At 36.0% G+C, this 16,057-nt stretch overlaps 1 protein-coding gene across 1 annotated transcript in view; it reads right to left on the bottom strand.

The window, feature by feature from the left end:
- LOC124308489 (uncharacterized) overlaps nucleotides 1-11,404 on the bottom strand; it is a 105,954-nt gene extending 94,550 nt beyond the window's left edge. Inside the window, exons 1-7 of the mRNA XM_046771241.1 lie at nucleotides 11,156-11,404; nucleotides 8,525-8,943; nucleotides 8,163-8,431; nucleotides 7,794-7,997; nucleotides 5,151-5,406; nucleotides 4,955-5,029; nucleotides 3,056-3,145 (exon numbers count right to left, since the gene is read on the bottom strand). Of these exons, the coding sequence (XP_046627197.1) occupies nucleotides 3,056-3,145; nucleotides 4,955-5,029; nucleotides 5,151-5,406; nucleotides 7,794-7,997; nucleotides 8,163-8,431; nucleotides 8,525-8,821 (1,191 nt within the window). The 5' untranslated portion in view covers nucleotides 8,822-8,943; nucleotides 11,156-11,404. The remainder of the gene's footprint in view (nucleotides 1-3,055; nucleotides 3,146-4,954; nucleotides 5,030-5,150; nucleotides 5,407-7,793; nucleotides 7,998-8,162; nucleotides 8,432-8,524; nucleotides 8,944-11,155) is intronic.
- Nucleotides 11,405-16,057: the final 4,653 nt, after the last annotated feature.

Below are 16,057 nucleotides of genomic sequence, written 5' to 3'. Positions count from 1 at the left end.
CACCTCACTTACCACTTGAGATCATCATGGAATTCGAAAGGGAATGAATAATATAAAGAATACCGCGAAACGTTTCCGAAGTATCAACTTTGACTTTGGCAAACGTTCTTGTCCTTCAAAATAATTTCGTTGCGAATTGGACTGTGGTCATTGCCGTGATATGATCAAATCGCGAACTGACACAGAGAACTCATTTTGATATTAAAAAATACGCGCTTTCTTTTTAATATTTATTTGCACCTGATATTACGCACAATGTCGAATCATAACGCACCATGTATGTAAGCACCTGTACCTGGAATAAGAAAAGTCCTTCTCACGTTTCGACTCCCACATTAGATAATTTCATGTTGTCAGTAATTATGATGAATGTAACATAATTTGAACCCGGGCTAATTGAATCATTACGTGTGTGCATGAATAAATTATGTTTATATACCTACGTTCAGATCATTTAAACGAAAAAATTAATTCACTTCTTCTCATCTCTTTATCGCTCACATAAATATATACGGTGCTGATTGAGCCTTCGGGCAGGAACAATAGCGTCCCATCGGATACACTATCCAGATAGTATACAGATCAGTGATTTATTACCGGCGATTTCCTGTAACCTATCGACGTACAGTTACCATAGGAGAGTTATTTGTTTCGTTACCTATCGACGAGCAGTTACCATAAGAGAGCCATTTGTTTCGTTATCTACACGACTGATACGGACTGATACGGACTGATCCGATAATAGCAAGTAAGGACTCGAACGTTTTGTCGTATAATGAAGTGATACTGTGTGGGAAATTTTGCTGGCCACGGAATGTTAACAGTTCTATTGTGCCCACTATATACAGCTATATAAATGAATGTGTACAATGCGAATAATAACAATTCATACATTATTAATGAAGTATGCCTCAGTTGTATTTCTATAAAATGCTCTTGGTGACAGTAAGAAGTCAGCGATTATAAGTAGCATGAAATTATCATTTGCAAGTAGTACGAAGTTAGTTTTTATGAGATGCATGAAGTTAACGATTACAAGAAGCATGAAGTGAGCGTATTATCCTCTGCTAGACGTATGTGGTGATAAAAAATTATACATCAAAGTGAGAAAATTTTATATCATAAATTGAAGGTGAGTGAAATAAGTGAAATGAAAGGAATAACTATAAAAATTGTTAGTCATGGTAATTCAGGGCATTATCGTACTGATATTATTCAATGCCGAACTGAATCAACCATGTAAGAAGAAGTATTCTCTTTCACATTTTACAAAACTGGCGCGAATACGAAGTTTACACTGTGGATGATGAATCGCATTGGGTATCGAATTTGCCGATACAATTTTCTGATGATTATAGGCGTTACACGAACTCGTGGAACTCGTGCCGGTGATGTCGAACTGACTGTAGCGGTAAAAGTTTCTAAAATACATTTATTTGTTGACCCTTCGGATTATTCAGTGCCCAACAAATATAGATCATAATATTACAGATGATTTGCCCTCAAATATACAGGTAACGGTAGAAAAGGTCGGATAGCGAAGTTGTTGAAGTTATGGAACAACGCGACGCAAAATGCGAATCGCTGCAATTGCTTTGACGGATGCGATTAATGGTGTGTTGGATAATTGGTAGCTTATTGAGACTCAAGCCGCTGAAGCTTTATTAGCGGTGAAAAAATGAGACGCGAAGTCCGCGGGAGCGGAACCCCTCATCGCTTACATGATTTACAATAAAACTGCGAATACTACGAGTATATGTGGAGGGCCTCTAATAAAATTCACGCGACTTTCGAGAGGCTAATTACAAAAATTCTAAGTTTGGTGAAACGATTATAATCCAAGTAACTCTACGAAACTTAACAATAAAACAATTATAATTTATACATATATACAGAACGTGACTGTTTTATCATCAGGGTCCTTAGAATTACGTGAAATGACGATAAGACGATCATCTTCTATGCTTATACATAAAAGTTAACTGTTTTATCATCAGGGTTCGTAGAGTTACTTGGATTGATGATAAAACAATTATCTTTTATGCTTACACACAGATGTTAACTGTTTTATCATCGGCGTCCGAAGAGTTAGATTATAATCGTTACACCACAGTTAGGTAATTTATTATCAGGTTCTGTGAAGTTTAGTGAATTTTATTATGGCCATCGATGTGATGTACAGATTTACTCGCATGAAAATAATCGTTGCCAGCTGTGGGCACGTGTGGTTTAGAAAACAATTACCAGTTGTGAACGTCGCAATAAGGAAATGTTGTGTATATAACAGCTCTGAAGTCATGTTATTCGGTTTTGTATTAATCTGAATTGGTGCAAATTCGAAACAGTGAATACTCGAAAGAATAGATACTATATCCTGTTTCTATTCAAAAAATTAATTGGCAAGGGTTACGGTGTCTTGATATATCTTCACTGAGTAGGAAATGCTAATGTAGAAAGTTGTCCCGTTGATTTTTCGTTAAATACACTCGACACGCTAACTGCAAATTTTTTCCGCCAGTCGATTGAAGTTCACAAACGATTTTGACTATATTAAGATGGATTAAGATAAGGTATTGTATTTTTTATAATGTATTGTAAATTTTTTTTCTAATCCAGATTAGAGATTTCGTATATTATACTTACATGTTTAGTACATGAATAAATCGACAATTTTATTGCAATTTGTTACCGCACGGTGAGGGAATTTTCACGAATTTAAAGTGTGCAGAAGTATTCGAATGATTGTGCGACTCTAATAAATTCTCAGTTCACGCCTGTCTTGATCATAGTCGAGTCAGTGCTTGGTTCTGAAACTTCTTGAAAGTTTCATTGTGGTAAAATCTAAGAAGGTCTCTCAGCCGGTTATATTTTTTGCTTGTGGGGTAAAAAGCGTGGAATTATTTTGTGCGGTTTTGGATTCATAAATACTGCGCATTTGAATCAAAATAACGAGAAACGTCGTCACTGACCCGATCATCTGTAAATCACAAAGGATCTTGACGTCAAGTTTAGAATTCAAAAAAACTGTCTGCAGTTATCGGTAATTTATTTTCACCTTTTGAAGCAGGCCGTAATCCACAGTGAAAAATCCTGCTGCCGTGAAGTAGAGGGGATTTTGTATCAACTGGAGAGTGAAGACACTGACCTGTGGCATAGAACAAAAAAAAACTCTTGGTTCAGTAAATGTTGAATAGAGTATGTATCGTAGTTGGGTACGGGCTATTCCGCGTCAACCGGATCAGTCATCTCTCGGATATTTTTTTAATTTGGCATGTGGATTGTGTAGGGGGAGTTAGATTTTTGTGCCAAAGCGCGAATCTCATAATGCAAAATTCGATTTTTTATTAACAATAACAAATTAGACTCCCATTTTTTTCAAAAATTCATAACTTTGGCAAAAAATTAGATACAATATATTTTTTTTTTTCAAATTACGCGGAAAGCTCTATAGAATTTAAAAAAAAATACGAAATGGTAAAAAAAAGTTGTTATCAATTGTTTATTTAACAATTAATTTTTCAAAGATTTTTATAACAGTGACTGACACGATCAAAAAAATTTTTTTAAATTTCGACATGTTCCTTGAACTGTACTACAACCTGTGAATTAATTCCAGAGGGGTGTTTTTCTTCGTTTTTGAGTAAAAAATGATTAAAGGTGTCGATGCGCATGAAATTGCGGCGCGCCGAGTCTCTACGTAATGGCGGGCGGCCGGTTGCCGTCCACCGCTGCCCCGCGGTGGCGTCGCAGCGTTATTTTAGAGTCATTTTCACGATGTAGGACACGATTGAAGAATCTGAAAAAAATACTGTACCGTCACAAGGCCTGCTCAAAGCGATAAGTGAAGTTTCAAGAATGTGTTTTTGTTTTAAAATAAGTAGCAAGTTATGTAATTATTATCATTTATGTGCACTCTCATGTTGTGTAACCGTTATTTTGAATCTCTATAATAAAAAAACGGTGAAAAACACATTCTTGAAACTTCACTTATCGCTTTGAGCAGGCCTTGTGACGGTACAGTATTTTTTTCAGATTCTTCAATCATGTCCTACATCGTGAAAATGACTCTAAAATAACGCTGCGACGCCACCGCGGGGTAGCGGTGGACGGCAACCGGCCGCCCGCCATTACGTAGAGACTCAGCGCGCCGCAATTTCATGCGCATCGACACCTTTAATCATTTTTTACTCGAAAACGAAGAAAAACACCCCTCTGGAATTAATTCACAGGTTGTAGTACAGTTCAAGGAACATGTCGGAATTTTAAAAAAAATTTTTGATCGTGTCAGTCACTGTTTTAAAAATCTTTGAAAAATTAATTGTTAAATAAACAATTGATAACAACTTTTTTTTACCATTTCGTATTTTTTTTAAAATTCTATGGAGCTTTCCGCGTAATTTGAAAAAAAAAATATATTGTATCTAATTTTTTGCCAAAGTTATGAATTTTTGAAAAAAATGGGAGTCTAATTTGTTATTGTTAATAAAAAATCGAATTTTGCATTATGAGATTCGCGCTTTGGCACAAAAATCTAACTCCCCCTACACAATCCACATGCCAAATTAAAAAAATATCTGAGAGATGACTGATCCGGTTGACGCGGAATAGCCCGTACACGTATTGTAGTCTAGTTGAAGATAGGAAAGTGGCAAGTAACGTGCAAAGTCGTCCATTCTACGACACGTTTCATCTTCTCTTATCTTCTTCTCTACACATATAAAACTCAACTTTTCTTTGTCTGTCTGTCCGTTTGTTCGCTTATAAGTCTAAAACTACTGTGCCAATTTTGATTTGTTTTTTAAAGTGGATAGCCACAACGTCTGGCTAGGTTTTAGTCTATATTTCGTTACAACCAGATCAACAGCTTTGGCGATTGTTTGTTTCCGTTAGCGAATGGGATATGAAATGGTATGAATTGATACGAGAACTACTTGAAAGGTCTGTTCCAATGTACCTCATCGCGAATATCTCCACTGTAGATTGAAGTCGAATCCGCGAGATCCTGGATCAATGCTCCAGTTCTCATAGCCTGAAAGTGATTTTACATCTTATCTTGCGCGGTGAAAGTCCTCCACTCCTTATACTTATTGAATCGTTATCAGTTTCTGATGTAAAAGTGCGTGCATCGTTGTCCAAAATTGATCAAGTACCTCGATACTTGTAGCTGCACAAGTGCTAATGAGCCAAACAACTTTCGCAATATAATATATAAGCCACATGGCAGAAACAGTCTTGGTCATCACGGTGTCAAACAGCGATGGGGACAGATCGTCAGCTGCGAGGTCGTAGGCCGTGTACAGAAGAGCCGTTATCAGACCAAAAGATAACGTGATTGAAAAGAGAACCTGTGTAGCGTACACTTGGTTCAATTCCATCGTCGTTTTGCAAAGGTCTCGATGGATTGTTCTGGACAGATAATATTGAACGTGTGTGTTTCTCAGGCTTGGCCAGAATTCCAGAAACAACTGTAGGTACTATGGATAACGGATGGTTCTGTCAATTCGAAGAACAGTTCCCAGTCCGTTAGTTTTTGATTTCGCTGCATGTAAACCTCGGGAATGTATACTATTCGAAGATAATAATATATTGTGTATCTGGGGTGAAAATAAGGCTATTACGAGTGAAATAACCTTCCTACCGTCATGGATACGATTTTTTGGTATTTTTAAAAATTCACCTCTTGTGCATGTAAAGCGAGCGTAAAGTTGTACAGTTGTTTCTGAACGCTTACGGATGCGCATGAAAACGCCAATTTTGAGCTCACTTTACATGCGCAAACGGGCGTTTTTCCAAACGGGTTTTGTATAAATAATCAATTTGACACACATGTATGTCGCTTACGTAAAACAAAAATCAGATGTCTGATGAAAACACTTTCGTAGTAATCAAACCGTCATCGAGTAGCAGAAACACGGCTAAAAGAAACGAGACGCATTTACAATAAGCACGAATAGTTACTTAGATTGTAAGGTTTTTATTATTACTTCTCAATGAATTCTATAAATTTACTATTGCAATTTCGTAAAATTCATGCCATTTCTTTATTTCTACATTTAAAGGAAACTTAGTGGAGAGATTTTGTTCAGAACTGCGTATAAAATGGGGCTGTTGAGCACTTTTTTGCGCTTGAGACACGTCGACTTGGATATTTCGAGATATATACGTCAATGTCGAAATCGACCAAGGCACCCCCTTAAATATATGTAAAACATGTGGCAGAAATAAAACCAAAAATTGCTCATTGCAGGTAGTTTTCAAAAATCTGTGAAAAAAAAACTCTTTCTTATCGAATAGAACATATCTTCAAAGTTTTAAAATTGAAAGAATTATGACCAGTTATATTTTATGTAGGATCATCCACAAATTAGGTCACACAAGTTAGTGACGTCATTCATTTAGCAATTTTAAATTTATAACTTGATTAAACCAGCTCTTCTAATTTTATCATCATTTTTCAATATTTTCACATGAAGTAACAATTTATACGTTCTCAGACAATAGATAGCTACTCAAAATCAATAGAAAAAAAATATATATTCTTATATTGTTTTTGGTTGAAAAAAATGTGCGTATCATCGCGTGTCCATAGACTATCAAACGATTCCTTAATATTATTCATAACTGACATAGCACCCACTTTGTTGGCGATGGGAAAATTGCAAGTGTCAACATCTTCGCCCAACCATAGAGCATGGTCGTCATTGTTTATAAAACAGACTCTTGTGTAAATTGTCTATTTTTAATAACAAATAAATAACCGAACTAAACGAAAAAAAACGACCATCGATGAGCGGAAGTAAGGGTCGAATAAAGGCGTTGTAGATCTTTCGGTTTATGAATATTAAAGGCGGCCGGTAAGTAGCCGCGCGAATATTTTGAATAAAGGCACGCGTGCCGAACATGTGTAAATACAAACGATTTCAAACTTCAAAATAACATATACTTCTTTAACGATCATTTTGTCCCTGGCTATATTCAGTTGTATCAATATTTTATATTAGGTGTGACATCACGAAGCCTATGACCCCCTCCCTCCCCCCTGCCCGCCATTCATACGTCTTGTCATAATTTGCGGACACCCTTTCTCCCCCTTTGCGTGTAACGTAATTAATGGAGGACTCCTGTTTCTCTTCACCTTTAAACGGACAATATTATGATTCATTGCAAATCTATTTATAAACACTGTAAATCAACACTTGACGTGTGTAACAGCGGGCTAAATTTTCTGGTTCTAAGACGATTAGGAAGTGGATTTAGAGACAGTATGTGCCGAAAAAACTAGCTGGGAAGAAATTTTTGAAGCACATATTATTCTTAGGAGTGGTAAAACATGGTGAAATCTTATCAAACTTTGCTCTCAAACACAACTTCATCATTTGCGGATTTATGCACTGCAAGTTCCATTAAAAAAAATGGATCTAAAACAACGACAAGACTCTTTTCTTTCAAATGATTTCGCGTTATCACCTTCATACAAAGTTTTTATACAATTTCTTTTGGTCTAAAATTGCAGGGATTGATTACGTTGTAAAGGATTCAATGTTGTTGCATCAGTGAGTACGTGAAATTATTCTGACTGGTTTTTGGACGTCGATGTTAAACCCGATTCTAGAAAGCAGTGGTCATATGTCTTGAACTACACGAGAAATGCCATCTGACAAAAGTCACAGAAAATGGCGACATTTCTTTCGGACGAAGTTGTTTTTCCACAGATATGTGTTTAGTATTAAAAAGACTGTGAGTATAATGTCAAAGAAAATATTCAAGGCTTGTGAAAGGAATAAGTTACATACCTTATTTCTTTGGTGACGTACAGCAGCCACTGGTTGCTTGTAGGTCTGATGGATAACGCATTCTCAAGGATTTCATTATACATCCAAGAGTTCTTTTGTGAATATTGGTAATTCGATTTCTGCGTTTGCTGGACTTTCTTTGTACTTTGTAACTTTGTTTCTGCGAGAAGTGAATTCAAACGCTGGAACCTGTTGCGGAAATAACTGTAAAAGTATGCCAATTACTGCATCAGCAAATACCTCGCCGAAACTACCCTTTAATACTACATTCTCCAAAATAAATTTCACCATTTCCTAGCTCTGTAGCGTAAAATCCTCTATCAAAAGCACAAGGTTTACCTTTAGAGACATACTTATTTCCATGCTTACCTGACGCTATTGGTGTAGCTAGCATCTATGACATAATCGAAGACCAAGAAATAATGGGCAAAAAGCAGAAAACCGACGCGGGCTGTCTCGCTGTGATAGTCAAGGCCAACGTAAAAGAAGTCCAAGACTATTACAACGAAAAGGTAGCTAAAAGCTACGGAATGCCGCATAATTTGAGCCTTAAGAACTAGTTCATAATCATTGGGTACACCCAGCACCCTCAATCGCTCATCGATGGCGATTGCCTTGAGCAAGATTTTCGTGATAACCTGAAACATAAGACGTCAATTCCAGTATTATCAACAAGCAAACAAAGAATGTTGTGAATGTTTTATTGGAACGTGATTTATAATTATGATTACCTGTTCCTTATACTGAGATAGAAACATAGAAACAGAGATGAAGATCGTCTGAAAGTAACCGTTGAACCGATAGTTGCTGGCCGCGATTGCGGAACCCATGAACTGCTTCAACGCCATCAAATCTGCCATTTGCAGGAAAAGCACATAAACTATTACATGGGTTATCGCCCACAGAGCTGATAGAATTGGTCGGCGTTTGTTCTGGGGGTAATGGATAACAGCGATTGCAAAAAACAAGTTAATCGCAACCGTCGGTGAAAATGCGTCTGCCAATGTTTTCGGTACCGGTAACTTCATCCTTCTTCAAATTCGGTTTTCGTCTTTTCCCCTTTTGAAGCACTCCAAACGTTGAGAGACCAGCAATTTGGTTGCCCAAATTATGATACCGCTGTTGGTACAAATGTCGTTATTCCAATAACCTGTAAATCAAATACCCTACACGATGATATCTCATTTTCGTAAAACGACATGCAGGGTTTCGCACACTTTAGAATTGAAAAAGGCTCTTATATATTTCCACCCCAAGTTTTTTACTTTAAATTCATATGAAGCGAAATTTGCAACGGGATAGAAAATCGTTACGTCAAAATATTTTTTTAAAGATGACCCTGTGACAGTGTAATACCTATTATACAACAATGGTCTGACGAAATTTTTTCAGGTACATTGATTACATGATTACATCGAGCTAACATGGAAAAGGTATTTTAATTTGGAGGTATTTATATTTTAATAAATATCGATTACTGCATGTACCTTGACAAGCAGGATTACATAGCGTGATCCGCTATACTTGTAGGTTCGAAATAAACTTATCTAGGTTTGATCCTCAAACAAGATAGTGACACGCGAGTCATTCTAATGAATATTGTATAATTTTGCACCGGCATATATCGTTCCACAAATGTTAAACTATATTTATGGTACAGGTATAATTGTATCATTTGAAAACAAACGGCTTCCATTTCCTTTTATTCCACTCGGAGAAAACGTTTTGCTTGAAAAAAAAAAAAACACAAGTTGTATAAAATTTTCTCGTGAGAACACAATATTTTGTTGTAAATACCAAAATTAATGAAATAATTGTTTCAAAATCGCACAAAAACTTGGAATACAATTTAATAAAATATACTTATGAACACGAAATCTCGATTTGAATTTGGTCAGTTTAATGAAATAATACTTTGTTCACGGTATTATTAAAATACTGCATCTGTCTAGTATAATCAGTAGAATTAAATCATTCGTGGTCTAATATCATTGAATTAGTCCGTCAATTAACTATGGCATACTTCTTCGTCATTGTTTGATATGATACTTAATTTCTGTAGCATAAATTACAATCAAACGATAATTTTTTCAGTTATGACAATTAAACAATTGTTTTTCAATATTTACAAAATTATTTCACTTTGTAGATCTGATTTTGCAATCGCAACAGAATCTATGGGATTGTGGTGCTAAACCTTTGCTTAGACGTTACTAAAACTTATTGTTTTCTGCGCACTATAGAATCAACTAAACATTTTGATTGTGTGAAAATAATGTTTGGTTGGTTGTATATTAAGGTAGTTGGGCAGTAATTTCAGAAATGTTTAATTCACATGAGTTTTAATTATATAATTTTTTAAGTATTTTTAAACAGTTCTGTAAAGTTTGAAAATCATTTACCGTTTAGTTACCGAGTTCTTTTCGTTCAAAATTGAGCTATTTTATATTGTGTAGATACGGACTGGAATAAAAACTGATACTTAGTTCGTTGTTTTAATATTGAAGAAGAATAAAATGCTAAAGACGGGAAAAGAATATTGAATAAGGTAAAGTGGAAATTGAGGTATAATATACCAAATTTTGTAAACTTTGTCCGTCATTTAATATTTAAAAATATAAGCTATAATAGAAAAAAAAATTCTGATTGTAATGTTGGTTAGGTTGTACATTTGACGACGTCGCAAGTATACACATTACGTGCTGTACTCAAATTATTTGTTTTCTGCTGTTTAAATATGGTATTGCGAAAACGCTTCATTTTTAATTTTTTAATCGAGTTTTTTTTTTATGAAATAAATGTACTGTAATATACGTATATAACGAGATAAACACTCAAGGTTTAAGCAGACTAGAACACAAGAAAATCACGCGGCGTTGCCAAATTTATTTTCTGATTGTTTTAGCAATACACTGCTCACGATTATCTGTCGGATAACTTTACTATCGCTACCCAACTATCTTAAGTCTGAGATTTCGTTGCCAGGACTAAATCTTGGTCATTATAATACGACGTAATGTGCAATTCATGAATCCTGTTTCCGGAAACTTAGTGACGTCAGATTGGGTACTAGTCGTAAATTCGGAAAATCGATTTTGGCTTCTCGATACTGAAATTAGAAATCTATTCACGCGCAATTTCAAGATACAGAAACCGACGAGTCAAAAAGAAAAAAATTATATTTGTTCCTATTTGCTACTCGAATTAAAAATCTGACAAACTAAGTGTGGAAAACAGTAGATTTACTGTTTGGAAATGTACGAAAGTGGACAAAAATGAAACAAGCAATTGGAAAAACTGTAAAATTAGCAATTCCAAGATTAAGTCTAAGACAATAATAAATTGCTTTCGATTTTTCTTACACGAATCATGGTGCGGTAGAATTTAAGACTTTCGTGGCAATTTATCCACTCCCATCAATGGAGTAAACCGTACTGGACCACAATGTTATGTACACTTGTAGCGTTCCTAATAATGAGTAATTATGTCATAAACGTCGAGCGCGCATAAACCACCCTAGGCTGTGTTTACCTTCTAATTGACTTGTCAGAGGACGTCGTCGGAGTGCCGGTATCGTTCGCTCGGTCTGAATAAAATTATTGACCAACAAAGTGTATTTGAGGTTCCATAAAGACCACAAGCCACAACATATTATCAGATCCTACAGGAAATATGATGCAATTTTCGAAATTAATTTTAAGCAAGACCGTACAAGTTAGCTTTATGTATAATTGCGCTGACACGTAAGGTTCGCGATAACACGTGTAACCGTTAAACTCTACCTCTTTTTTAATTTTTGTTTTGAAATAAACACGTATTATTACACTTCGATTTTACATACCGTTTTTCTTCTCTGAACCTCCTCTAACAAGAATTCAAATAAATGATGATTTTAACATAAACTGTGTTTTTTTTTCACCCATACCGTAATCAAGATAAACTTTTGAGTGATGCTTTACGACTGTTCGAGAATTTCTAAAATAAATGTTTTTTTGTTGCAACGGTGCTGTGCCGCGCGCTATAAGATTATCCCCTTAACAACGTGGTAGACATGTAACTCCCTTTTCTAGCCATGGCCGGAAAGCATATCATGGGTACTACATTCAAGATTATCAGTTCAAATTAAACCTGTAACTATATGTATAACGAATCATGTCATAAAAACTTTTTTTTCCTGGGATAAAATGTAAGGTTATGCAGTACTCCTACGCTTACCGACCGAGTAAACTAACCCCTTTTCTTTCTACATTGAATGAGAAAAAACAACGTAAAGAGTTCTAGTTTCGATGGTGCATCGCTCTTTTCTAGCGGAATTCAGGAAAGTTACTCATATCCAAAAAATCGACTAAAAAAACGTGTAGTTTTTTGACATGTGTTACTATTCTCACAATTCCCGTATTTCAGGGGCTAAAAAGTGCATAGCTGAGACACTTTGCACAATTTCGGAAAGAATTAGGAGTAAAATGAGCCTTTGTAAGACTGTTTTCATGCAATATTGAGGTCGTTAGACGAGAATTCGAAATTGCAATAATTTCGTAAACAAAAGATGCTCTCGCAATCAGCTACGTGCACGGCCAGCCAAGAAACGCGCGGCCGTTGAGAACTCACTGTCGGTAGAACGGTGATATTACCATACAATTTACCCTTGGTTTTTACCGGTATTATTGTACTGTTCGACGCATTGATAAAACACTGTTAATCTCATGATATTACCCTAGCCAGGTATTCATGGTACATTTTTTTCTGCTTTTACGACTGGAAATGAATTACCGGCAGTCGGTAATAACGAGATTGGCGTTTGCTGTAAGAACAGCTCAAGGTCTTTAGTAGTAATTTCAACATTGTTTTTTACCCAATTGCAGTTAACAATCAATTTGTACTCGCGTATATTCGCAGTGTGTGCAAAATTTTTCGGTTCATATAACCCGCTGATTATTTACTATCGATAAAATACGACTGCTTTAATTATGGATGAAAGATGGTTGTTTTCATTGTGGATGAAGGGTGATTGTTTTTATAGTTCATTGAAATTCTTGGATATGAAGGTCGGTGAAAAACGTAAAACAAACGAAGATTTTCTCCAACGTTTCGGCCTTTACTATGGGCCCTCCTCGGGGTAACATTTATTCTATATAATGAACAAATTATAATATATAATATTATAATTATATAATATTGAGGTCAAGAATTCATTTAACATGATTGTTTTTATCTTGTAGGCGAACGATGATTGAGTTTGGATGTTCGCGCACGGTTTTTTTTTCTTATGAGGTATGAGACAATCACTAGAATGGAGAACCTGGTAAATACGTAAAACAATCAACTAGACCAAGATCGAAAATACGATTCGCTCTAAGACGTTGGCATTTACCTGTTGGAAGACGATGCAGAAATCTTTGAACAAAATAGAAACAAATCTAAGTCGAATATGCACAACCCCTAAAATGCGACATAGCTCTACAATTCTACAGTAAAATACAAACCGAACATGACCTATGAGCGATGCGAGAACAAAAAACTCTGACCCTAAAACGATTGCAATAAAAGACTGTTAAACCATTGAAAAAAAACTACAGCTGAATATATTTTACCACACTTTGTAATCGTGATGACGCTGAACTACATCGCTAAATCTATGTATCGGTGAAAACAAAATGACTGTCCCTGAACCACACCTGAACCAAACCTGAATCAGACCTAAGCCTAAAAAATGAAACGTTCATTTTTCAGCATAGTCAATAAAAATTAGTTCCCTGAAACAGAGAAAAATATAATTAGTGACATATGTCGATACAGACAAAAATAAACTTAGCTTGGGCTAGTAAAAAATATGTAATTAACGAAAAAGAGACAAATTAATTAGTTGAAACAAACAGAATATTTGATTAGTTGAAAGAGACAGAAAGCTTGATTAGCTGAAACAGACAAAACATTTAACTGGCGGAAACAGACAAAAGGTTTGTTAGCGAAACGGATAAAAAGTTTGATTAGCTGAAAGAGACAAAAAGTTTGACTGGCTGAAACGAACAAACGATTTAATTGGCTGAAACAGACGAAAGGTTTGATTAGCAGAAACAGATAAAAAGTCTGGTCAGCTGAAAGAAACAAAGGTTGTATTAGCTGAAACAGATGAAGCTTCGATTAGCTGGATCGGACAAAGGAATGATTATCTGAATTAAGTAACAGTTTCATTACCTGAAACGGACGAAGGTATGGTTAGCACAAACACATAAGTCCATACACTAACAAAAAAAAGGGTCGAGTCCAACATGTTATTCGCTTTAATTGCTTTAGTTGCTTAGATTATTAATTGTATTGACAAACAAAAAACATTCTAAATTTTTTGAATCGACATCTCTTTGCGCTTCGAGTTATTAAAGTAAATATCTTTAGCGACTGAACATTCTATAGTTCTCAGTGCATTTGTTAAAAAATTGGTTTTGTTACCCTGAAACAGAAAATAATACGATCAGTTAAACAAGGGTTTCTGTACATTTCAGATGTATTTCATGAATACTTACGCCAAGATTCTCCACTATCACTATACACTACCGAGATTTTTGTACCAGCGCGTTAAGCGCCGGCTTTCAAATGCCGCGCTTTCTCTCATAACTGAAAAGTATCAAGGCCACGCGCAAAAGGCGGCATGAAACTTGAAAACTTTATTAGTCGTAAAAGAATTGACCGAAGAGCTAAAAGATCAGCACATCGAGAGTGCATAACTCTTTTATATACTGTTTGCAAAATCGACGCGTAAAAAATCGTATCCGATTCTCGTTATTAATTTAGGCGCAAAAGGCTGCGTTCACTTCTCGTGATTATGCGCAAAAAGGCGCGACAGATAAACTGTCAAAAGATTTGTACTATCTGGGACTTGTTATACACTGTTTGCAAAATCAACGCGTAAGAAAATGTGTCCGATTCCAGTTAATAATTTACGCGCAAAATGCTGCGTCCAATTCTCGTAATTAATCTACGCGCAATAAGGCGCGACAGATTAAACTGTCAAACAACTTTTATCATCTGAGGCTTGTTCTAAAAATTCCGTAGAAACCCAATCCACATCTGCATCTTTTTAAATTAGATACATTTCTATGCGGATTGTTGTTCTCAGAATACAAATCGATATCGGGAAGGAGGTTGGAGGGCATGCATTATTGTGTGGCATGACGGTCGGCGGTCCTCTTCGACGCGAAGTCTTCAAGCTCAGCATCTCTTCCCATCTAGCGTACCACGGAACGCGATAGATGATCCAGAGATGCGTTTTGCCCATTCAGACGATCACAGAGATCAATCGAATGTAATAATGATCAGTAATGACTAAATAATTGAATTCAATAACGATTGAAAAATGTTTGCAGAGTAATATGAAATGGGAAATTCAATTTCGTTAGTATTCAAATGCTTACGAATGGTCCAGAGACTCGAATACGGAGTCTTTTGCAAGAAAAGTTTCTGTGATCGTTTGACGCTGTGGATTACAAAAGTTAGTAACATCACGGTACATCGCGACCTTCCTACCCTTGCCTGTTTTCCAACGGAACCACCCAACGGATAAGAGAGACTCTCACACACACATGCATAAACCCTGCGACGGATCCCAAAACGTCCACCTACCTACCCGGTTACCTATATTCGATCTAAACGCTTCTCCATTTTTTCCAACACACATCATTCTTCGTCATTTGCGCCGTGGTCACTGACTTACATTTTCGTTGGTAACCTGTTGGGAGCAAAATGTTTTTGTACCATAATCTGCCTACTCGGAATTCAGTATCGCGGTTGTATCCCACCAACTCTAATATTGTATGTATGGTGTGAGTAAATATTAGCAGACTATCGGTACATTAACCTTTTGTAAAATTGATTAAAAACATCCTATATGCCAATTAGCATTTTTCTAAGCGAGCTAAGCCTACGGTTGATCGATACTTGTTGGCTGTTAAAAGATTGAAAATGGTACATAATATAAGATGCAATTCGATTACGTCACGTTACGCCAGAATTTTGAATTTTATCTGTTTAACAATGATGCGAATAATTGAATTCTTTCAAACCTCAAGTGAGCCCACCACTTAAACGACATCGGTAAATTCAAACGTAGATTATTGGATCAGTTACGAAACACAATTCGATCTCGCGAATGTCGAGTAAGCGATGGGTACTTGTCGCGATTCTCATTCCACTTTTAGCAACGTGCAAAATTTCTAACTTTAAGCAGGCTACGGTAAATTGAAATGCGAAAAACAAAATTATTCGCCAAA

Source organism: Neodiprion virginianus, chromosome 7 (assembly GCF_021901495.1).
Source record: "Neodiprion virginianus isolate iyNeoVirg1 chromosome 7, iyNeoVirg1.1, whole genome shotgun sequence".
NCBI classification, from domain to species: Eukaryota; Metazoa; Arthropoda; class Insecta; order Hymenoptera; family Diprionidae; genus Neodiprion; species Neodiprion virginianus.
This window is presented reverse-complemented; position numbering and strand designations above follow the sequence as displayed.